We start from the raw sequence: 25,294 nt of genomic DNA, 5'->3' as shown, positions 1-25,294 counted from the left end.
AAAGTCAGAACTCTGATTTAAAACTTGGTAACTTTGACATACAAAGAATTATTTTACACTGTGATCTGTTTTGTGAGCAACAATGTATCATTACTTGTCAGAAGGTTGAATGGACTCAAGACACATTTAGATTACCCATCAGTGTACCACATAGGGTTGCCAACTTTTTTTTAAGAAAATACGGGAGACTAAGGAATCGACAAAATTTCACATAGAAAATAGATAAATTATTCAGTTCAGTTACTAAAAAACGACTTTATTCTACACTTCGGCAGCTAGGCTTAAATTAACAGTACAGTCAATTCTGGATATAGTGAACTCGGTTATAGTGAATATTCGGCTATAGTGAACCCTCACTTCGGTTATAGTGAACCTTGTATTCTGACAAATTCTTATTTGAAGTCAGACCTTCTTGTATGAAATTGAAAGAATGTGTTGAGAACAACATTCTAAGTTTCTTACTCTTTTAGTCAAAGGACAAAGGTAGGATTAGTGATTCCTAGACAACGAGCTGCACTGTAAATCCAGGCAACACGTGACAACCTTGCCTCACTCCACCGTCAAAGGGTTGACATTCTGTTCTTAGGCACTCTACTGTTATTTCTAATCCTCCACCGTCAAAGGGTTGCCTTTTGTTCTCAGAAACATTTCAGTTATGACAGATAGCATCGAAACAATGGAAAATGAAACTGCCTTCTTTTATTAAAAGGGGATGGACATAATATCCAGAGCATAAATGAAGGTAAAATTTCGATGGTTTTCAAACTCCATCAACCCTCTCCCAGTTTTCATTAAGTGACTCGAGAAATTCCAAGGCTGAGTACACAGTCAAACCATAACAGCGTTTGTCATTTCTACATGATCAGTCTGTTTATAGTGTTCCAACAGTGAATGTACTGTATAAAAATTTCGAAATGTAAAATGTTTTCTTTGGAAGATAAGGCGAATATTATAAGTGACATTGAACGCGGTCTTTCGTAAGCGGATGTGAGTCGACAGCTAGTTTAAGTAAATCAACTATGAGTAACAGTATACAGTGTAATCCATTCCACAAAAATGAAATTTTTATTTTCTTGTTCACAATTTTATTCATTTCTGTCATTTAAGGTTAGCGGAGAGAGACTTTGGATTTAGTGAACGTAATATGCAAGTCTGTAAAGGTTCACTATATTCGGAGTTGACTGTATTTTTAGACAGATTTTGTCTCACGTAATAGTTGAAGTCGACTTCAGTTTTCAGCTCTGATTTGATTAGATGTGTCGTGCTTCTGTTTCGAACATCCGTCCAATTATTGTTCATGAAATGAAACACCCTTTTTGTATGAGCATTACTACTTGGTATGCTTAGAGCAAAACTAGTCAGTTTTTTCAAATTTATAATATTGATATTGTTTGATTTTAAACAGGTGAGCACTAAAACCCATTTCTGGCAAGCATTACGTTCTATAAAGATTGCACATTTTAATACATATCTTGAACAACAAAATTCATCATATAAACAATCATCATTCATGGCAGAATCAAATGTTTGGAATAATGATTTTTACATTATGCAAAAATAAGGGAGAAAAATGCTCGAAGAGAAGAAAACTATGGGAGCCAGGAGACTATTAAAAATTAGGGGCAAATATGGGAGATCCCAGGAAATACAGAAGGGTTGGCAACCCTAGTACCACACATTAAAATTTAAAATGGTCACCTATCTGGACTTCATCTTATTTCAGCGATGATTGAATACACTCAGTTGCATATATTTAGATAAGTTGTTCACTATTTTGTAGTAGTGTGTCATTTGGAATGACAACTGATAAATTTTAGTACAGCGTCAGGAACAAGATACCTAGAAAATGTTTAGGAATCATCTTTTATCCGTACATTAATTCCCCCTCCCCCCAGAAGTCCGCAGAAGATGCTCCTTCTCTACTAAAAACTTCCTTTGCCATTGCTATCCTCCTTTTGACTTCCTGGCAGCAGTTCATGTTACTGCTTATAGTACATCCGAAGCATTTGAAACTGTTCACTTGTACTGTCTCATTTCGAATTTGCACGTTCACCTTCTTTATTTTCCTTTCGATAACCATGATCTTTGTCTTGTTAGCATTTATCTTCATCCCATACTGCTCATTTAGCTCCAGTGACAGACATATCTCTTCTGCTAACAACGCCATATCTTATGCACTTTATTCTTCTCCCTCCTCCTACTATCACCCCTCACATGTTCTGGGAACTGTTCTTCACTAAACCCTCCAAGTAGATGTTGATCAGGGTAGGTGATAAAGAGCATTCTTTCGGCTTAAGTTATTAATATGAACACTTTATTTTAAAATTATTTTGATGTTTAAATGGGAAATATTAAATTTTATATTCACTGTTTTCACTTGTGAGATGCTATTAATTGGACTTAACAAAAGCTGGTTTTTTCCTCAGTCCTTGTGGATGAGGGGATTATCCAGACCAACATTCCTCGAAAGTAGCAACCCTAGTAATAAGTACAGTACATGCCATCATTAATTTCTGTGCGTCATTTGTACCGTTGCTCATCGATTAAAGACATTGACAGGCAGACCAGGGGCCTATTGCATAAAGCTAAAATTACTATTTTACTAGTGACAAATTTGTAAATAAGTAAAAAAACAGTTATTTCTGTTGCATAAATCTGTATTGGTAAATTTGTCTTGTGCTTGTATAACTATATAAATTTTTATTAGTGTTTTTTAATTTTAGTCTGTAAAATTGTATCAGCTTCTTTTGTTTCTGGCTAAGTGGAAGAGAAGGCCTGATGGCCTTATCTTCGCCAGAATAAATAAATAGATTATTATTATTATTATTATTATTATTATTAAATAGACAAGTGATAAACATTAATAATTTAGACAGTTTCATTTCTTTTACCAACGAATTGTTGCATAAAAATGTTGCCATTTGTTAAATACTTAGAATTGAGAGCACATTTTCTACCAATCCTTTGTTCTTGGTAAACTTTCTTAAAAGTGTAGAAATAATATTTTTAATGTAATGTGACTTCATCTTCAAGCTGTGAGAGTGAAGAAGAATTCATATATAGACAGAGAAAAAGAGTTAGGCCAAGGATAAATACTGATTTTCAAGAGTTCCAGTTTAAAGAAAGATTTCACATATCAAAAATTACATTTGAGATATTGCTTGCTACTGCAAAGCCTTCTTTAGATCCTGCAATACAATTTTACCTATAGCCTCCTAACCAAGAGAAGGCTATTTTAATGGTAATCAAACCTTGTATTTAAAAAAATTATAATTAAAAAATTAGTAATAATATTCATATGAAAGGTAATATGTAAATAAATATCACAGCTCTCTTCCTTAAGTTCGGCAAAATTGTCGCTCGTGTATATTTCCAATTGGTACCAGTAGTACCAGGCCAATTTATTGAGCACACATGTGGCGTTGTTTCAGTTTATTTTGATTTTGGTTCCTTTGTCAAATTGGAAGAAAACTGTCTAAATACAGTAGTAATATTTTTTTTTTTTTATCCAATGCCACCAGGTTGTCTTTTCGACATTTCTGGTCTTCTCTCCTGGCCATGGCTTAGTTGTAACCCACTTCTGAGGTTGGTGCACCTGGAAGGCGGAGTTACATTACCCCGATGATGTGATAGGATGATTATGATAATGTGGTGCTAGGAGAGGTCTTAAATCTAAACTTAACCTAAATCCCAGACCATGGACGAACACAGGAATAATCCCCTTTAAGGAAAAATTCCTGTGCTCTAACCGGGAATCGAACCCGGGACCTCATGAACTATAGCCAGAAGCTCTGACCACTAGAACATGAGGCTGGTCACAGTAGCAATATATCGTTTTCTTCTCTTACTTTATTGAGAAACATGACGCCAAGATAGTTTCGCGAATTTTTTACAATAATGAAACACATAAATGTTGAATATTTCGTATGCATCACAGACTAAGATTGTTTTCTTTTTCTTTCTTAATTAAATGCAAAACTAAATAATATTTAAATCTGATTTTAGTATTATAACACTACATCATTCCTCACAATATTCTAAAACAGAATTTGTCATTATGGCTACCTTTCACTTTTAAAATTAATAAAATTGTGTTATGCAGCAGAAATTACTAAGATTTGTCGTTTGTCATCCGTATATTAGTAAATTGTTACTTGCCACTAATATTTTTTATGTAATAGGCCCCAGGAAAGACTATAAGTGACATAAAATTAAAATTTAACTATTAAGAGGACACTCAACTATATTTTGGAACTTTTTTCCTATTTGACCAATCTTTTTCAAATTTGGAGAAAAAGTTTAATATACACATGGAAAGTAACATGCAAAATCTCAGCTCATTAGATCCAACACTTTTCAAAATAAAAATATTTCAATTTTTAATCAATCATTAATTGAAATATCACTTTTAATTATCATTTTTTATTTTTTGGCTTTGTGCATTTGACTTTGACTTCTCAATGAATAGGGGAAGAATTCTGCGCATTGATTTAGTTCTGTCACGTAAATTAGTGTAGAAATTTAATTTTTAATTTCTATGACACTTTTTCTCCAATTTTTAAGTTGAGTGTCACCTTAACATGAAATGTTTATGATCGACTGTAAAATGAATAAAATGTTCCATTGGTGCTAGACAGCCATCCAGTTGATACAGCGCCATTAAATACATAAAAAATTATTTATGAGCGTACTTAACCGAAGTGGAGAGGAGGGTAAACTTATTACATTATTATACCTGTTCCACTTTTAGCTGAAAATTGGTCATGTCCAGTTTCTGGTTTCTAGATTAGGGTGATCATAATCTTTGTTGATCACGTCTAGAGCACTGGAAACAACGAACCAGGATCTCGCCAATAAACTGACTCAAGATGTATTTTTAATACCCTTATCATGTATTTATACAAAATGACTATGTTACACTGTAAGTATATAAGTGATACAATGCTTCTGTTCTCGGCTATAGTAGAGGTTTCTTTGCAATGAAAAGACGATACCACATGTATGAAGTGGCTGCACTCAGTCCATACCTGAAATAAAAACAAAATCATCATAAGTAACAATTTTATTGCTATAAATTTTTCCAGGCATCAGAATCAAATTAGAGGATTCTATAGTTATTTGCGCTATGAGAATTTTGTTACCAGTCTCAAATTATGTTCTGTTATTAGCGATATTTTATTTGTCAGTGACAACTGCATTAGTGGGCTGTATTCAGATACTTTTGTTATTTATATCAGCTTATTTGTTAATTTATTAGCATATAGAAGCATAGCAGTTTATGTATTAGCATATTGAAGCATTATTATTTATACCACTTTATTTGATAACTTATTAAAAATATTCTGATTATTTATATCAGTTCGTATGATAACATAATATAGAAGCATTCTTATCAGTTATATCAGTTTATTTAATAGCATACAGAAACATTTTTTGTTACTTATATAAATTCATTTAAGAGGTTAGGTACAGCTCGCAGCAGTAAAATTTTTGGAAATATTCAACATTTTTTTCCTCCATTATTGTATCTTGTACAATAATTAAAATTGGTATGTGTAAAATACTGTCCTTCTGCTATATGAAAAAAATACTTTTACGATTTAAAACAAATTATTTATATATATATTTTTTTTCAAAATTCAAAATGTTGGCAGTTCACTATGCAGTGATTGAAGCATTTCTCTCATAACTCATAAACTTGTTAACTTTTTCATGTTCTCTCTCTTTTATTTTATTGCTGAAACTCATGTTTACAATATCATGCTCTTTCAACTACATTCCTTAATAAATAACATTTTTTTTTTTTTTAATTTTGTGTTAGAAGAAAATATTTGACCATTTTTTTTAAATGAATTTATTTTTTATCAGATAATCTATCAAAGGTAGAGAAGTAATCTTGCATCATATTGTAGATATGACATGTATAAATACACACAAAAAATTTCATCAGAGATTGTTGGATAGTTTTTGAGTTATGTGGGAAATGCTTCATCACTGCACAGTGAACTGAATTTTGAAAAAAGAAATGTAAATAATTTTTTTTTAATCGTAAAAATATTTTTTTTATATAGCAGAAGGAGATTATTGTATAAGACACAGTAATGGAGGAAAAAAAAAAGTTGAATATTTCCAAAATTTTACTGCTGTAAGCTGTATGTAACCCCTAACAGCATATAGGAACAGTCTTATTTATATTAGTTCATTTAATAGCATATAAAAGTATTATTACTTAGTATATACTTTATTTTATAGCATATAAAATATTACTACTTGACTTAATTGTCAGCCTCTACCATTGAAAAAAAAAAAATAATAATAATAATTATTATTATTATTATTATTATTATTATTATTATTATTATTACTATTATCATTATTAGAGCTTGAAAAAAGCACTTGTCTGTGACGAGCGAAAATTTGTAATCGAATAAAAAAATTCTTAATTGCACTTGCTGACCAGCGAAATTTTTGCCTGACTGGTGAGCCACCATACAATTTTTAAAGCTCTGATTATTACTTATATTAATTAGCATCCTTATTATTTATACCTATTTGTTTGTGTGCAGGAGCAATATTATTATTATTATTATTATTATTATTATTATTATTATTATTATTATTATTATTATTAAGTCAACTGTCCATAGACAGATTTGAACCTTCATAAGTAACACCAACAAGGCATCACTTATGAGGCAACTAAGCGAAGAGATAATGGGTTATGGTGGCCAGTTTCTTTCCCCCTCCATTGCATACATCGCTGGCTAGTAACATATTACACTAATCAGACTTCACATGTATACAAACTATTGTTCTTCCTCTGACACATATCGTCAAGTGAGATGTACTGCCTGATAATAGATGTACAGTGAGGGACATAATTGTTGAGAGGGCGAAAATGTTTCAAGATCTGTAGTGCTGTTCATAGGAGGCTATAGGTTTAATTCCTTCTCAGCAGACAGAAAAGCGACTATCTCGTAAACATATAACCGAAAACTTTCAGCTTGAAGCATGCATAGTGTGGCACTCTTTGACTTAGAAAAAACCAGAGTCGCTGAACTACTGTATTATGTCCTTCATTGTACATATTCAGAGTAGTATTATTATTATTATTATTATTATTATTATTATTATTATTATTATTATTATTATTATTATTATTATTATTACTACTACTATTTCTTAAAGTGAGCTGAATTTTTTCAGATGTGCTTGCTGTTTATACTAGTTTATTTATTAGTACTAACTGAACATATGGACAGCTAATCCCCACGATAATTTTAAAACAAGTAAAACTACAAAATATAAACAGATAATTTACAAGGAAATTTAAGTCCTGGAAATTGCAATAAATATGGCTGGCTAAGTGTATGTGATGTGAAGCATACAGTACCTTACAAGCCACCATTGTAACTTAGGGTTAACACAAATTTATTTAAACAATCATGACAGGCTGGGAAGAAACAGTTTTTCCTTCGCAAAAATTTAAAACATAACGTGTATAAATTTGTTGTATGATAAAATTTATATATTAGATATCAATTGGACATAATATGAATTTATCTGAGTAAGGACCCATGTTTATTTTTCAGCCAAAAGGGATAAACGAGCAAAAATGTTTAGGGATACCCACCATGTTAACAAGTAAGATAAGTGTTCATTTCGAAGAGATATTCTAGTCTGTCCTCCAATAGGTCCACCTGGAACCGTTGTGTCAGCTGTAGCTTCTAGAAATATAGGCTCAGTTCCTGCTACCTCCGCCATCTTTGGTAGATCTCTGTAAATAAGATGTAGCAGACCAAATACTTATTGTTTACGTAATTATTATCATTATTATTATATTACATAAAGAGAAGTGGCCAAACAGACAGACAAGAGTAAGAAAGACGAAGACTATAAAGTACTTCTGAAATTAATACATATAAAGAGTTCAACTTGGTTTTAGTGATCATGGTTAGTGCGATACCTCCACTATAGCAGCAGTCATTAGTAGTAGTAGTATTTATTCCGTATTTATAAACCCTATTTTACATATAGTATATTAGGGTTATATTTTAAACTAAACATAACAAATTGAAACTTACAGACTCCCATACAATAAATATACACTTGTAAGAGTGTAACATATATAAATTAATTAGATTAAGCAGCAGTCATTAAAAGTAAGGTTTTTATCAGTATTAAACAAATGAAGGGTACAGAGAAAAAACGATCAAAGTCACAATTCTCATAAGGGTGTTGACACCATCTAATTCAGTATATTACTGCAAAATTTATGTTTTTGTTATAAAAACTGGTAAAGGAAAATTAACAACACCAATACAGTTTCCTTACCTACTTTTTCATTAAAAACTGCAATAAATTTTGCAGTAATATACTGAATTAGATGATATCACTCTTAAGCGAATTGTGACTTTCATCGTTTTTTCTCTGTACCCTTCAAATGTGATTTATTATTTTTATAATGACACATTTTTAATAAGTAACTCGTTTATAGTGAAAGTTGGAATTTACAAAACAGTTATATTACAGTTATTCTGTATGGTTGTGAAACTTTCACTCTCACTCTGAGAGAGGAACAGAAGTTAAGGGTGTTCGAGAATAAGGTACTTAGGAAAATATTTGGGGCTAAGAGGGATGAAGTTACAGGAGAATGGAGAAAGTTACATAACGTAGAACTGCACACATTGTATTCTTCACCTGACATAATTATTGTTTGTTGTTTAGTCAACTGTCCGAAGACAGGTCTGAACCTCACAAGTGATACCAACAAAGCACCACTTATGAGGCAACTAAGTCAGGAGATAATGGGGTAGAGTGACCAGTTCCTTTCCCCCCTCTAACATAATTAGGAATATTAAATCCAGATGTTTGAGGTGGACAGGGCATGTAGCACGTATGGGTGAATCTAGTGTGTTAGTTGGGAGGCCGGAGGGAAAAAGACCTTTGGGGAGGCCGAGACGTAGATATTAAAATGGATTTGAGAGAGGTGGGATATGATGGTAGAGACTGAATTAATCTTAATCAGGATAGGGACCGATGGCAGGCTTATGTGAGAGCGGAAATGAATCTCCGGGTTCTCTAAAAGCCATTTGTAAGTAAGTAAGGTCTAATACAAAAGTACTAGAATTGGTCACCCTAGTCAGTGCTGGCACATACCTGTAAAACCAGGCATCAGGTTGATTTTTGGGAGTGAAAGGAGCTCTCTTCTCATCTAGTCGAACAACACCCACAATTTCAACTTCTCCTTCAATTTGCCCCGCCTTCCTTGTGTTTGGATTCTTGCGATTTGTTGGCACCCAGCCTCGGTTTACAAGGACAGTAGTACTGAAAAAATATATAAAAAGACAGTTTGTTACTTATCTTCGTACAAAGAAGGTTTCAGTATTTCTATACTGAATGCACGTGACATTTACAGGTTTCCTGAAAAACTACTTGAAGATTTCCTTTAAATGATAAGTTCAGGCACTGCCAGGCATGCATTCCTGAATACAAAGCACATTTCAGTGAGCAGATGTGCTTGGAGTGTCCTCTTTTCTGTGTACAGTAGTGGCAATAAAAACCAGACCGACCCTTGTAGCTGATTTCAGAGTCTTGTTCACTCCAGAGCATGATAGACTGGTAACTAAGACTTTCGTGGTTCGAATCCTGCCTGGAAAGGAAACTTCTTTTTTTTTTTTTTCGTTCCTTATTCAAATTTATTCCCAATACTTTTCGATTGCTGGTAAAATTCATATTCTGGGAATAATAAATTAATTAAGTAGTAAAATATCGCTGCAATAGAAAATATTGGGAATAAATTTGAATAAGGAACAAAAAGTTTCCTTCCCAGGCATGATTCGAACCACGAAAGTCTTAGTTACCAGTCTATCGTGCTCTGGAGTGAACAAGGCTCTGAAATCAGCTACAAGGGTCAGTCCGGTTTTTTTTTTGCCACTGCTGTACATTCAGTTAGCTTCAGTATTTAGTATGAAAACTGGTATGACATTTGAGAAGGTAATCGCTGCACCTCCAAAATCCACTATGTGCATTTAAACAGATTTTTCAGAAAAAAAAAAAATGATCAAATTATATCAAAATTAGCTTTGAAAATCAAGGGAATTAAGTGATATTTTTTTTTCTCCTGAAAAATCTGTTTAAATGCATATAGCAGATTTTGGAGACACAGGGACAATATCTTACTCAATGATATATGAGTGGCAAAATCAGACTATTATAAATATGAACAAGGGACCAATATGTCACACTGATGGTTCCAAAACCAGTCATGATGCTAGTACCTAGTGTGTATGGATGTAACAGGCAACTTTGAACTGTATTTCAGGCTGAAATCTTTAGGTACATCGGTATGGAAAAGTACGGTATTTTTTTTTACTTGGTTATTTAACGATGTTGTATCAACTACAAGGTTATTTAGTATAGATGGAATTGGTGATTATTGCTATTGGCGACACCTACAAAACTATTTTATAAAATCAACTGCAAAATTGGGTTATCCAGCACTTTGGTCCATAGTTGCCAGATATGAGGGATTCTATTGTACATGTAGTTCACTCTTGCATCAATACAGAACAATTTTAACTCAGTGCATACGTTATTAACAGTTATCTTGTCTCTCAAAGCTGTTTGTATTAGATACTGTACACCAATTATTAATTATTCTCACTCTCTGTCTGAGAGATGGAAAGGGGTCACAACCAAGTATCCAGATTGCACTCCAGACTTCTGAGTGGTCAGACCTCCTTGGCTGGCAGCATCACCATCAACAAGCAAGGTCCGAGGTCCCATGTAGAGCTCCCTCGAGTGGTCAAAGGAACCTCGCATACGCACGGGGCAGTATTCCAAATACTTCAGCTCTTCCGGACTGTAAACATATGGTTTGGCTATTAATGTTCAGAAAGAAAACAGTTTTAAATGTAATAGGTAAGTTAATGTACCATACTCTTCTGGAAGATCACAAGGTGGAGAACTAGTTTTAGCCTTCAGGTCTGCAATCAGATGATGTTTCCATTTTCGTCTTTGAACCTGCCATGTCCCCAAACCGAAAGTTGTTGCAGGAATAAGCTGAAACAACGGAAAGAGTTTCTGCTTTATGTTTTTAACTTTTTAGGGATCCAAAAATGAATAAGCAAATTTTGATAACCATTATATATCACATTCAGACTAAGAAGCAAATCGTAAAATTTATTTCGGAAAACGTATTATTAGTCTTTCACGTGTTAAATTTTAATTACCTTCTTTACATGTTTCGGCCTGTTATTGGCCTTCTTCAGAACTGGTTGCTGGTCTTGCCACCTTTTGTTTTATTTTGCAATTCATTTTTTAGTTTTCAGAGAAGTCTGTATTGTATATTAAAAGTATTTATTTCAGTCACTGACTTCACAACATATGTTTAAGGTGTTAAACCTTTACATTACAATGAAAGAGTATGATGACGCAGAATATCTGCATGGAAATATCATATGTACTTCGGTACATTAAATAATCTTTACATTACATGTTTAAAAGATGTATAAACGTTTTCGTTGGTCAGGGCCAACATCATCAGATACGAAGTACATTTCGGTAATATGTATTGTATTTGTAGAAATTATGTAGAGATTATTGATATTACCGAAATGTACTTCGTATCTGATGATGTTGGCCCTGACCAACGAAAACGTTTATACATCTTTTAAACATGTAATGTAAAGGTTTAACACCTTAAACATATGTTGTGAAGTCAGTGACTGAAATAAATACTTTTAATATACCTTTTGTTTTGTTTCCTGTGAGGGTGTGTTTGTGTAGTGTAATGTGGAGTCAAAGAGTGTGTGCATTCTGAAATAGAGTTGTGTGTTGAGAATTTCATTTGGATGTGTTTTTGTGTGTCTGTATATTTCTGTATATTTCGTATTGTAAGACCAGCCTCATGGTCTAGTGGTCAGAGCTTCTGGCTATAGTTCATGAGGTCCCGGGTTCGATTCCCGGTCAGAGCACAGGAATTTTTCCTTAAAGGGGATTATTCCTGTGTTCGTCCATGGTCTGGAATTTAGGTTAAGTTTAGATTTAAGACCTCTCCTGGCACCACATTATCATAATCATCCTATCACATCATCGGGGTAATGTAACTCCGCCTTCCAGGAGCCCCAACCTCAGAAGTGGGTTACAATTAAGCCAGAGCAAGGAGAGAAGACCAGAAATGTCGAAAAGACAACCTGGTGGCATTGGATAAAAGAAAAATAAAATATTTCGTATTGTTCTAGTGTGTTTAGTTTCTGGCATTTTGGTTGGATGTGTAGAATTTCCAATGTCTGTGTTGATGTCTCTGTATGTGTGGTTAATTAAAATTTAACACGTGAAAGATTAATAATACGTTTTCCGAAGTGATATAGTGTTAAAAGTTGTGTAATCAAGATGTAAAATTTGTGTCTCCTACAATTACCTTTTGCACTTCCTTAGCTCATTACAGACACATCCAAGTGACCTCTTCCTTATATACAGTAAAACCTCGTTTTAATGTTCTCGTTTCTAAGGAATAATTTCACAAGCCCAGGCAACAATGTAATTGATTCTCGCTTTTAAGGAATTCCACTAAGGGGAGGACCTATATAAAATAACAAAATTTGACAAAATAAGACATTTTTAAATTTTTTTTATATAAAAATTGTTTCTTCTACGTAAATATCATTAAAGAAAACCGCATCATGATATGATGTTAAACAGCTGGTCTGTTATTATTTTTAAATGGTCGTGTGTGCCTTTGGGTCATTTAGCTGTAGAAACTTCTTTTCTCATGTCTGCGGAAAAAAAATTTCTAAATTTTCAATCTTCAAAATGCAATAACTCTGGCATTATTAAATATATTCATTTTAAATTTGCATGATACGTATAATGTAACTTAATGAACAATTCCAGATGAAGAAATTTTGATATCTTCATTTTTTTATGAAATACATTTACATTTTCTTTTTTAAGTTAGGTAGTGATGTTTGGTAATTTTTTAAAACTCTCATTAAAGTGTTTTCAAAATTTCCTCATTTAGATTTGTTACACGCAGTTCATAAGCTTTCATTTGAGCCCTAAAACATGCTTTTGTATCAAAGAATGATGAAAACTCATTTGTATCAATGCCTTAATTCTAGGACATTTTTTTACATTTTTCACCCTTGAATGGTCCAAAAATTCAAACTAACATTTCAATCTTAACTTCCAAGACATCTCATAATTTCTAGACATTTACATAATTTACAAGCACACACACAAAAAAAAAAGTATTTTCATAAGTCTTGTCCTTTAAGAAAAATCTCGCTTTCAAAGAATGCATTTAAATGGATTTGCTGATTACACAATGTATTAGAGAAATTCCGAGCCTATGCCAAATATTAAGTTTAATTGATTTCCGTAAAAGGTATGTTCACACCAATGTGACACTGAAGTCTATCCAAAATAAGAGCCGCCCCTGATGTAAACACTGACTGAAAAGGTCTTTTGGTCTAATTTTCACAGGATATAAATTCCTATCATGGTTTTCCTTGGAAGGGAAAAAAGTCTGGAGTTCACATGACGCACATTATATTGCACAAAAGAATCCTATTTCTCAATGACGCAATTTCTGGTAAAATGACCCACATGTTTGCTCGCTCAAGCTTCCTGCTTAACAGATACAGACGTTTCTGAAGACCCTATAGAACTGTAGTGTTTTCTGATGCTCGAATCGGGAAAAATTCTGTTCTAAGCATCATTTCAAAGTTTCTGACTTCAAGTTCATTAAAACTTGTAAAGCATAAAAAAAAAAAAAAAATGTTTTGTATCTGATATTAAAGAGGTAGGTAAGTACAATGGGACTGAAATACAAAGAAATAATGTAATTAGTTTCTAGAGCTAATATACAAACCTAATATATGCAGAAATATGTATACTTTGTGAATATCTTCTCTCCATAAAATGGAACAACTTCATAGATCTCGGATTATATCTCTGCCTGTCAGTGACTGTTAAATTTCAAGTGGCTTATCTTACAACGTGGGCATCAGCGTACTGAAAAGCATTACAACTTTCCTTCCATTGCCTCACTTCCCTGCTGCAAATGTGATGTTGCACAGAGGCAGAGATAAAATACGAGATCTGCACAAGAAACCATAGGATCAAGAATTTTCTCCTCTCTTAAATTAAGAAAATTATCCTTTGCGTTTAGTTCACAGCAAAGAACTAAATTATAATAGGCTTAGTATTAATTTTTAATTGCTCTCAATATCACAATTTTCTTTAATTTAATACACTAACTTACCAGTAAGAACCATTTCATGGAATTAAATTCATTTTCTTGTTTAGCAATGTTTCGCGAAGTTGATACATGCTGAAATTGCTGGGATAATAATTGTGGATGTTTCCTCAAACGGTGTGCCAACTATAAAAAAAAAAAAAATCAATTTATACAAGCATTTATACAAAATATTAATAGACAATTTTAACTGAATAAAATAAGGAAAAATTTACATAGGTATGTCAAGTAGCATAAATCAAACATTATCCTTACAAAAGGATAGCATGACATAATTATGGAAGTTACTAAGAGATAACCAAATAATGTAGGAATAGTGCTGCGAAATATGTGGGTACCCACACCATGTTTATAAGATGAGAATTATTTTACTATTTCCTCTTTGGCATGGTGCAAATATTCAGAACCTTTAATGGCTCGTAAATGTCCTGCAGTAACAATATGAAAACTACAGCATATAAATATCAGATGAATGACTCATACTTTCTCATATATTTTGAACAGAAACTAATAAAACCGCTATTTGTGTAGTTCTGTGAAATGAACTGCCTATAACCAATTTATTAAATTCATAATTACACAAAATATTTATTTCAAATAACTGTCACAATAGAAATGTCAGTCCATTTAATACGAACATCGTGTTAAATTTGAAGATGAGTAAGCGGAAGATCAAAGCTAAATAAGTTGAGAAGATATTAATCTTCACATGAGGTAGATGGCAATGTGCTGAGTAAAGTGTGACTGATTGATTCTGCGCTTTAGCATGCAAAATAAAGACCCAGTTTTAGCACAATTGGAGACTCAACATTCTTAAGGTGCTAAGTGCCAAAAACAACGTTATGAGATGTTGATTAAAACACACTGTCAAATGCATAATGAGATACCTCCAATACCGTCTTTTGGGGAAAGAATGAGTCACAGCTATGACAAAGACAATTTAGTATGATATTCTCATATCCATCTTCCTCCCTTAGCTTGAATAAAATGAAATTTGAAAAATTGGCTCTTAGCAACTTTAGAAAGTTAGGTCTTCAATTGTAAATACGAATTATTTCAGGCGGATAAGACCTAACTTTCACATTAATTTGTTCTAAGAAAAATTGAGCACTGAGTCTTTCCTAGGTCTAACAGGTGGGCAGAGCATACTACCTCGTTCTAAAACCGAGGTCAGGAAAGCAAAGAGCTCTACTTCCATGCCTCCCAAACTGCTTTCTTGGCGTAAAAGGGAATACCTTTACCTTTACCTTGCTCTAAGGTACTTGTATACATTTTCTAAGTACTATAACTTGTCTTACATACAGTAGGCCTAGTTCTCCTTTGGAAACGTAGTATTGGAGGCATATACGAACGAAACTCATCCACTAGTTTAGACTCAGGAGCTGCCACGGCAGTCCAGTGGCTAGAGTGCTGGACTCATAATCCTGTAAACCCGGGTTTAATCTCTGGCGTTGGGCAAGACTATGGTCCAGGTAACACGAGTTCTCTCCGGGAGTTTCAGTTCCCCTGTGACATCCCAACGAATATCCATCATTTATCGCGGGTGTAGCGCAGACCATCCTCCTATGGCGCAACTTGGACGACTGTCAGAAAATTGCAAAATTGGTCTCTGGCTTCATAAGACTTCTAGGTAAATGACGAGCGGTCAAGCACGCGCCATTAGATTAAAAAAAAAGTTTGGACTTAGAGGAAGCTTATTGGGGACTGACAAATAGGCTGCAGATTATGTCAAATAAAACACTACTTTTCACCGTGATGCTGAGAGCATATTTTCTGGAAAAAATCGCAAGACCTATTATTCTGTCAGTGCCACCATTCATTACTCTTCATTATAATGAGAAAGTAAAAATCTAATGGCAGCTTATTTTGGTGATTACACTATAACCTTAACTGAACTAAAAAAACTTACGGGAAAGTATCCCAATGCACTCATTTGCTTCCCATATACCACGGCAAGTTTGCTCCGTATCATTTTCTTATTTCTGCAGAATTATTTTATGGCACGAATAACTATTTTAATTATCATTAAGTTTGAATTATTCTCGTGAGGTTAGGTTGAGCTATTGGCTGTCATAAAAAGATTTACGATGTGTCACATTCACATTTGCTTTAAATAGTGGTATTTAGTCCCTCAGCATGTTTTACTTATTATTACAATGTACATTTTCACACCTATGTGAGAAATATTATATGCACAAGACAGGAAGTATGAAATTGAAGATCAAACAATTCACAATAGAATTTGAAGGTTGGCAATATTGAGGACTTTCTACCAGCATACCATCTGGTGTAAGTTTTAATTACAAAAAATAGCCATAGATGATTTTTAAGAACTGGATGGCTATAACATGATAAATTCGTAAAGAAGGATTTAAACGAGTCCATTTTCACTATCAATCGTGCAAACAATCTTTAGAGAATGTTTTTAAGCTGAGGAGCGATAATTTCTGAGTCCTGAATAGCATTACGCATGCGCACATTTTCGAATATTGTTAGCAGGTGGTGGCACACATGAAATGTTACATTGTAGCCAACTATCAAGGGAGAACCTCCAACAATTATTTAAATAAAATGTTATATTGTCTGTAATTTAGAATTTTTAATTCCATCTAGAACTATCCTGTGTTTTGCGTATAATAGTGGTAAGTTGTAGGTACGAATGACAAAACTATTGTATGAATACCACTGTCATTGTACGTCTGGCAATACTGCTTTAGAACGTGCTTGATTGAATATTTTAGCAATAGGTGGCATAACGATTTGAAAGACGTGAAGTAGTAAAAGGAGAAAGGGATAAAATTAAAAAGTTTAAATTTCCGCAGTGTTTTATTTAGGATTAATTATGGTTGAAGAGATACAAAACAAGCTTCAGTTAGAAGTGGATAAATTTAAAGCCGTCCAAAAAGGTATATTATTCAATATTTTCATGATTAGATGATCTAACCTCAAAGACTGCACAGTCTTCTAAAAATAATTGAGAACTGTTCGTTATAGCGCATTAGGGCCAAATAATGTAAGGTTTATTGACATTTTCACTGATTCGAGAATGAGTTCATATGTTTTTCAGTTACCTTACCTTGTCATTTTTTTTAGATTACCATAAAGCTCTAGCGCAGCGACAACAATTGGATGGACAATTAAATGAGAATACGGCTGTTAAGCAGGTTAGTACCGGTTGTAATAGAGTTCAGAGAAGAATTTGTCTCTCTCTCTCTGTCTATGTAGCCTATATTTTGCTCCAAGTGATGCATTTACAATGGTTTTTTCTCTTTAAAAACTGTTTAGGAATTAGATTTACTCCAGTCAGGAGCAGAAGTATTTAAACTGATAGGACCGGTACTGGTGAAGCAAGATCTGGAAGAAGCAAAACAGAATGTCGCCAAAAGAATGGATTATATACGTAATGAACTGTGAGTATTGCACTGCCATCATCATCATCATCATCATCATCATCATCATCATCATCATCATCTTCTTCCTTAACAAAGTATGGGTCTTGCTTTCCTCGTTTCGAAGGAACACATTAGAAATTTTGATTAAAAGTATTGGCTAAGTCGTTCCGGCTATTTTTTTTTTTTTGTATTGCTTTGTGAGTAAGTTAATGATATTTTTCCATGGAGATGCTACCAACCTTTCGCATAACCCTGGTACTCGGAGGACCAGGATTTTGTTCGGGAGTTTCTCCTCTAGGAAAACTGCTTTCACCACAGGTTAGGGGATTTTCCTGCTCTACCTGTTGGTCCACGGGAGATATTTTATTTTCCTTCTACTCACCGGCAAACCGGTTTGGGCATTCCCCTATTCGCCATCTGGGGCTAGGAGTTCTGGTAATTTCTAAGAAAAGTTCACTCTTCTTTTGTCACCAAATCTAACTGACCTGCTGGGGCATGTGGACGTGAGGCCAGCAATCGGCTTGTTGGCCCTGAATCTTCATGGCTGTCCTGCCACGGATTTAATTTAGTTATTTGTATCATTCACTGCCTTTAATTGACTTTAAATTGTTTCATTCCTTTTTCTACAACACTTCAATCCTTTCACGATTTAGTATAGGACCCTTTCTTTTTTCACTTAATATTTGAAGCATTGGCTGGAACAGTGTTGTAAGTTACAAAATTTTCATTCGGCGTGTTTCTGTGTAATAATGTTGTATGTCATGTTACTTTGCTATACTCCTTGGCTTGCAACTGTCCATCAATGCAGTATGTGAAATTTGTCCACTCAAAAGTTTGCCACCCTCACAAGAACAACGTTGTACGCGTACACATTTTTGAAGCTCCTGTAAATTTTACCAAATGTAACTTATAACGTTGTTCCAGCCGACGCTTCATTTAACTGCAGAAATTTTCTTCACCATGGTGGTTCCTGACCTGTGGCATCTGCATTTAAGCTATTTTTATTTTTTAAAATACTCCTTTTAGCCCCCCCCAGTCTTTACTGTCACTCTTCGTATAACAAGATCATTTTTAATTCTAGGAATCTTTTAGGAGGAGGAGTAGAATTTCAAGCTTCCTCTTCTCCTCTTGGCTTGCAAACTTCCCTAATCACAGCCGAAATAAGAAAAAGACATAGGAATAGCTAGTTTCACAAGTTCACGAAGTGATAGAAACAAAGTAAATTTTCAGAAGTTAAGAAACTTTTCTTAATGAGGTTTAGTTGGTACAGTTACATTGTTAATGTAGGCGTTATCGGTATGGTTGAAAGGAGATGCTGTTCTGCCCTTTTCTGGAAAAGATAACCTTAAGACTTGTCCACAAATTGTACACTTTGCTTTTAACACTTCCTCAAAAGTGAAAATCACAAAGGAATAGATCGAGGGATCAAGGTTTCCTCAGATTTATGGCGAAGTGCATCAACATCGGTTAAAAACGCAGTAATCATAGATTACGAAACGACGGTTAAACAGTAACCGTGGTTAAAATGTAATTTCTGTGCACCATTCATAATCACAGATTACTTAAACATAGTTAGCTGACACTTCATTTAACCAGAGCAAAGTGTATGATGGTACACTGTTTCTACAAAATGACTAAAGGAAAGCATTCATACCACAGCAAAGGTAATAGTCAACATCTAAAAACGACTGCGCTCACTCCGTTCTACATCGAAGTGAACATGTCCTACATTTTCGCGTTGCATTTGTTTGCCTTTGGGCGCTGTTATATTTGCGAGTTGCATTTCTTTGTTTTTCATTGCAGTCAGGTTAAAATCGTACAAAACAGAAAATTGAATGCAAAAATGATTATATCCCAATGTGAGGTTAAGTATCGATAGACTTACTTAATATATTTAAATATATTATATAATAAAGAAGGAATATACATAAAGGAAAAGGATGCAGAAGATTAGTAAAAATGTGTGTACGACCCAAGATCCCATTTACACCAGGTTACTGTTCATTATCCTAAGATCCATTCATAACCTCTCTTTGTTCAGCCAGTGACAGAGAAAGAGACATTCAAGTATTCCCTCTTAAAATACAGAAAATAACAGTTACATCGAATCTTAACATAAGGAGCTGATCAACAGAAGAAATATGACTGTTTTTGAGTTATTGCAAGTGAGTCATTTGTAGATTTTGATAAACAAAATTCCTCCTGAAATTTTCTGTCACCTAATTCCTCGTAAAGATTCTCTCTTTCCACTAAAGAAACTTCACGCCCACGCTCTATCCAAGTAATTCAAGTACTGTACAATAATAATCGTCTTCGAAGTAAACATCTGTGGCTCTGGCCGCCATTTTGCTTTACTTGCTGTACTAATCACTGGTTATCTCCTTTAACCGCTCGAAAATGGCCGGTTATAGATTACTGTGGTTAACCTCCTATTTAAGCCGTAACCAAGGTCGATCCACTGTAAAAATGCTTAACCAGAGGTTAGGTGACAATTTTAACTGGTGGTTACACTAACCGACGTTGATGCACGTGGGCATTAGCTTCTTAATCTGTCATTGAAGACACTGCTGTTATCAGTGGCTGGTAAGAATTTACGTTATGTGTTTCGTTAAGTTGGCTAAGCTCAAGACCTGAGGTAACACTATGGTGGCATAAGACAAACACAAGACAGTTCAACTCACACTCTCCCCATGCAAGAGAGTTGAATTTCTTGCGTGGTCAGACCCTGAAGGCAGCAGTCACAACCCTTAACAACAACCTCTTTCTCGTTAGAAATCCGCACTTTCCATAGAACAGTGGTTCCAAAACTTTTTAAGGCGCGACCCACTTTTGGCGAGACATTTGTTTCCGACCCTTTCCACCCATTTTCATACCGATACTTAACCACATTCGAAAAATACAAATCCCTGTAAAATCGAAAACAACAATAATTTTATGAAAACTGTGGGATACTACCCACCTTCTTATGTACTATTACCCACAAGAGGAGAAATTGAATTATACAAACTTATTTGGAAATTCTTTATGACTTCTTAGACTGGATTTCCTGTTGACATATTTTTTTAATGCTTTAATACTTTGAATAGTAGCTTGCAAGAGCAAAATTTTAACATAATAACAGCCAGAAATAAAATAGACTTGGTCGACATCTATAGACAAAAAGAGATTTGATTCATTTCAGTGCATTAAAAAACTCATGGAAAATTTGGCTACATACAAAGCTACATGATACCACAAGTACTGAGTTTGTTTTTTTGGACATGCAATTAAAGTTGCACAATTTTAAACAGCAGCTTTTTCAGTATTTTTGGAACAAACTCAAAACAATTATGGCAGCCACAGATGGATACTGAATCCGTTTCTAAATCGTTGCATTCAACTGGCTGTAGTTCCAAAAAATATTAAGGAAAGACTCTTTGAAATTATATGATCTGATGGAATAATGAAACTGTACTTTTTTTTTTTTTTCGGAGAACGTATACCAGTTTTGGCTCTAAAAATGCAAGAGCACCTCTCGAGGTTGCAAAAGAAGCTACTAAATATTTTATAGCATTTGCAAATTTCTATTTATGCAAAATAAGTTTCTAGTCTATGATTGCCATCAAAACAAAAGTGAGAAATTGAAAGCTGTAACAGTTTGTGAATGCAGAGTTCAGATTTGAAAAGCTACTTTCTTTAAAACAGGAGCATTTATAGCATTTTATTTTACGTTATAATTACTAGAACATTTTCTTTCTTATTTTTATGTTCAATGTTGTTTATGTTTGTAAATGCATCATAAATTTATGCTAATAAGATTTTTTTTTTTTTGTTTTATTTCGTAAATAATTTCGCGACCCCTTCAGCTCTTTACACGGACCCCCTCCCAAGCTGCGTCTCCCACTTCGGGAAACATTGCTATAGAGGTTTAAAAGATCATTCAGCATTAATAGTTAACAGTGTTGTCAAATGTCATTTTAAACTTGGAAGATACAGTAAAGTACTGTTATCAAGTTCTCAGAATTTACTTAATGTATTAAACTTTCATTCATTCATAGTTTTCTGTCCAAAGACAGGTCTTTCACTGCAAACCCAGCATTCGCCAACCTTTCCTATTTTCCTCCTTACTCTTAGTCTCCGCATAATATGATCCATGTAAAGTCAAGGCCATCTTAACAGCATTATAGGCCCCTGGGCAAAGCAGTGCACTGGGCTCTGCCTACACAACCATTCACAAAAGTAAAAATATAAATTACCTTTAAAATAAACTTAGGCTATGTACCTTTATTAGTGACTAAGTGGTCGGGATCCAACGGGAACCCAAGAGGTGGAACTTAAACTGAGAAAATTCGATCCGACATCGGGATGGGAATCTGGTGTGGCTTAGTGGATAGAGCATCAGCACATAGAGCTGAAAACCCTGGTTCAAATTCCGGTGCTGGAGAGAATTTTTCTCCATTCCACTCATCTTTCATCATATGATGATGCAGAATATCTGCACGGAAATATCATATGTACTTCGGTACATCATAATAATATACAATATGCGAAAAATCACTTAGTGATTTATGACCGTGCTTATTCCGTCGGATCCCGGCCACTTAGTCACTCATAACGAGTGCACCTCTGCATATGTGTGTGGACATTGTGCCACTGTCATACATCTATGACGTAGTGCATGAGGGTAGGCCACTAGAGGGAACCCAAGAGGTGGAACTTAAACTGAGAGGATTCGATCCGACATCGGGATGGGAATCCGGTGTGACTTAGTGGATAGAGCATCAGCATGTAGAGCTGAAAACCCGGGTTCAAATCCCGGTGCAGGAGAGAATTTTTCTCTGTTCCACTCATCTTTCATCATTTGTTGTATGAGTTTATACATCGATTCTGAAAGAAAATCTTCTCTAGGAGGGGTGATCACTTAATAGGAGTGGTCTTTCAGTGAGGTTTCACTGTAATGTAAAAGATGTTTAACTCTTTATGTCTAGTAGGTACTCCATTTCAGCATAATTAATAATTTATGTGCAGGAAGAGAACAGATGACATGATTGCTAGTCTGGATAAGAAGCAGGATGTACACAGAGAGGCAATCAACAAGCTGCAGCAGCAGTTCCAGCAGCTGCAGATGAAGGCCGCCATGAAAGCTTAATACCACCACACCGCACGCAACTCTCATCGCTCTGCTTCTTAAGTATCTCGCCTGTTGTTTCAATATTGCCTCGACGTTAACAAGAATTGTATTTATTTAATAAAATTTCAATTTCTTATTAACCAATGCCAGTTTTTATCATAAAAATATTATCTGACATCTTATAATATCCAATATCCTCTGTTTTCGGTTGACATATACTGAGTGTTCATTTCAAAGTGTGTCATGACGTCACTGTTGTGAGTCAGCGATTTGAAGCGAGTTTCAGCTTTTATGTCAGAGAAGTTGCCTATTAATCAAGGCGTTCAATCTGAACTTGAGAACGTGAACGGTATAACTTGAACGTCGTAGCAACAGATGGCGGCCTGTACGATCTGTGTGCTACCATAACCTCTTTCGAACTGTGTTTTGCGCGGGCAAGTCGTACGCAGGTATTTGTTATCATCGATTGCGTACGGCAACATTCCACAACACAAATCAAATGCTCCATGTCCCTGTTGACCGTCCAAGTTAATGTCAACAAATACGTAAGTAATCGTCTTAACCCTCTCCCCATATCCCGACAGTAAGAAAAAAAAACTCACCTCAGTACATGTTTCCAAACAGTTCACATTCCTGCCACTATCTGGCGTTACCGTATGTATCTGTAAGTACTCTTCAGAATGAACGCCGTACTTGCTAGGCAACTTCTCTGGCATATAGGTAATATGCCTCTGTAGAAGTGTAGGAAGATTGAATTCTCTAGGCTCATCGACTAGCCACATGACTGCATACAGCGAGCCATGACACACTTTGAACTGAACACTCAGTAGAGCTACCAACTCTTAATTTTTCACTTTCTCATCTGTTTCTTCCCTCTAACTCCTGAGCCTTTTTCATTTCTACTTTTTTATTATATGAAGTGTAAGTAGAAACATGACAGAGGATTTAAGGAAATCCTGTTGATTACGTGAAATGTCTATACTCGAATTAATATAATAAAAAAAAAAAAAAACAATATTTTATGCTTACTTTTAAAACCTCGTAAGCCTCCAAATATTTCTGTATTCTGTAAATAAAAAAAAAAAAAAAAAAAAAAAAAAACATAATTGTTAGCTGGGGTATAAAAAGAACAAGAAATTAGTTTGCTCTACATTGCAGTTTCCTCAAATGCAGTTACTAGGTTTTAAAAGTAAGCCAACGATATGTAGAAGTACAAGCTTTTTTAACACTGTATTATTTTTTAATTTGATATTCATGTATGTATACATAATCAAATACCCATTATTTTTATGACTATTGTCCTAGATCATATATACCCAGATAGCTCGGCCTTATAGGCTTTGACGGTAACAACTTTTGTCAGGTTTACTATGCTGCCATCTAGTTGTTACATAAGGAGTCACATCATAACTCCCATTTGAATTGCATTAGAGACTGTACTGTAATCTCGTGTTCGTTTACGGCGGACGGGTGGCGATCCTGGTGGTTGTTCTCTTCAAAGTGCTGCCGATTTTAACATAGGGGTGAGCTATCTGTTACATAATATAATATGATCTATGCTATTATGTGAAAAAACCTTACAAGGCAGAACATTAATATTGTTAGAGATATCTAGTTTTCGCAATCCACAGATTCTCGAAATATGGTTTTTCAGGTAATAAAAAGAAACATTTTACGACTCAAGCCCTTCCAGGCCATTTTTTTAATGAAATTTTAATTGAAAGTGTCCAAGAAATATATTATTTAGTCGACCTGGTTGGCGAGTTGGTATAGCGCTGGCCTTCTATGCCCAAAGTTGCGGGTTCGATCCCGGGCCAGGTCGATGGCATTTAAGTGTGCTTAAATGCGACAGGCTCATGTCAGTAGATTTACTGGCATGTAAAAGAACTCCTGCGGGACAAAATTCCGGCACATCCGGCAATGCTGATATAACCTCTGCAGTTGCGAGTGTCCTTAAATAAAACATAACATTAAAAACATTATATTATTTATTTTAAGTCACATAAATATGTACGTGAATTAATGCAATAAGCTTTGGTGAAACCCCAGATCATGATATAGGGTGAAACTAAGTTCACTGCTCACTGTAATGTTGGCAGGCATGGCAGTGGAGTTAGTTGGAGTTACTATTTTGTTTTAATTAGGTAGTGGAATTTTCTTAAAAATTGTGATTAAAATACAATCTGTTTTGCATTGATAACTTATGAACAAAATTATGAATTTCAATACTTACAGAATTTTGGATCTAATATTCAGATCGTATTTTGAGTGACTTTATTTTTAAATACAAAGTAGAAATGGCCTCAATTTTTTTTTGTGCCTCGTTTATTATTCATATGAAGTAATACAATAATTTCTCTACACAACAGTTGTATTTTTAAATGCAAAATATCACCGAATTTATTTATTTATTTTATTTTTTTTGAGATAACACTGTATTTAAAGTTTTAGATTGTCATTGACCATAAATTAGGATCCCTAACAGTTACACAATTGATCCCCTCTCACATTGGACTATAGAGAATGAAC

General features: G+C 34.4%; 2 protein-coding genes across 2 annotated transcripts; one reads left to right on the top strand and one right to left on the bottom strand.

Annotated features, from left to right (window-relative positions):
- Positions 1–4,871: 4,871 nt before the first annotated feature.
- Positions 4,872–16,526, bottom strand: Surf1 (surfeit locus protein 1). Its single transcript, XM_069814710.1, has 7 exons — positions 16,173–16,526; positions 14,270–14,389; positions 10,943–11,064; positions 10,667–10,864; positions 9,160–9,327; positions 7,634–7,777; positions 4,872–5,027 (listed from the first exon to the last, which is right to left on the bottom strand). Exons 1-7 carry the CDS (start codon positions 16,233–16,235, stop codon positions 4,958–4,960), a joined length of 885 nt encoding a protein of 294 aa, XP_069670811.1. The 5' UTR covers positions 16,236–16,526; the 3' UTR covers positions 4,872–4,957.
- A 461-nt stretch (positions 16,527–16,987) lies between these two features.
- Pfdn6 (prefoldin 6) lies at positions 16,988–22,905 on the top strand. Its single transcript, XM_069814726.1, has 4 exons — positions 16,988–17,169; positions 17,357–17,427; positions 17,549–17,673; positions 22,663–22,905. The coding sequence occupies exons 1-4, from the start codon at positions 17,106–17,108 to the stop codon at positions 22,781–22,783; spliced, it is 381 nt and encodes a 126-aa protein (XP_069670827.1). The 5' UTR covers positions 16,988–17,105; the 3' UTR covers positions 22,784–22,905.
- Positions 22,906–25,294: the final 2,389 nt, after the last annotated feature.

This window comes from Periplaneta americana, chromosome 2 (assembly GCF_040183065.1).
Source record: "Periplaneta americana isolate PAMFEO1 chromosome 2, P.americana_PAMFEO1_priV1, whole genome shotgun sequence".
NCBI lineage: Eukaryota > Metazoa > Arthropoda > Insecta > Blattodea > Blattidae > Periplaneta > Periplaneta americana.
The sequence above is the reverse complement of the archived record's forward strand: the minus strand, read 5'-3'. Positions and strand labels throughout refer to the sequence as shown.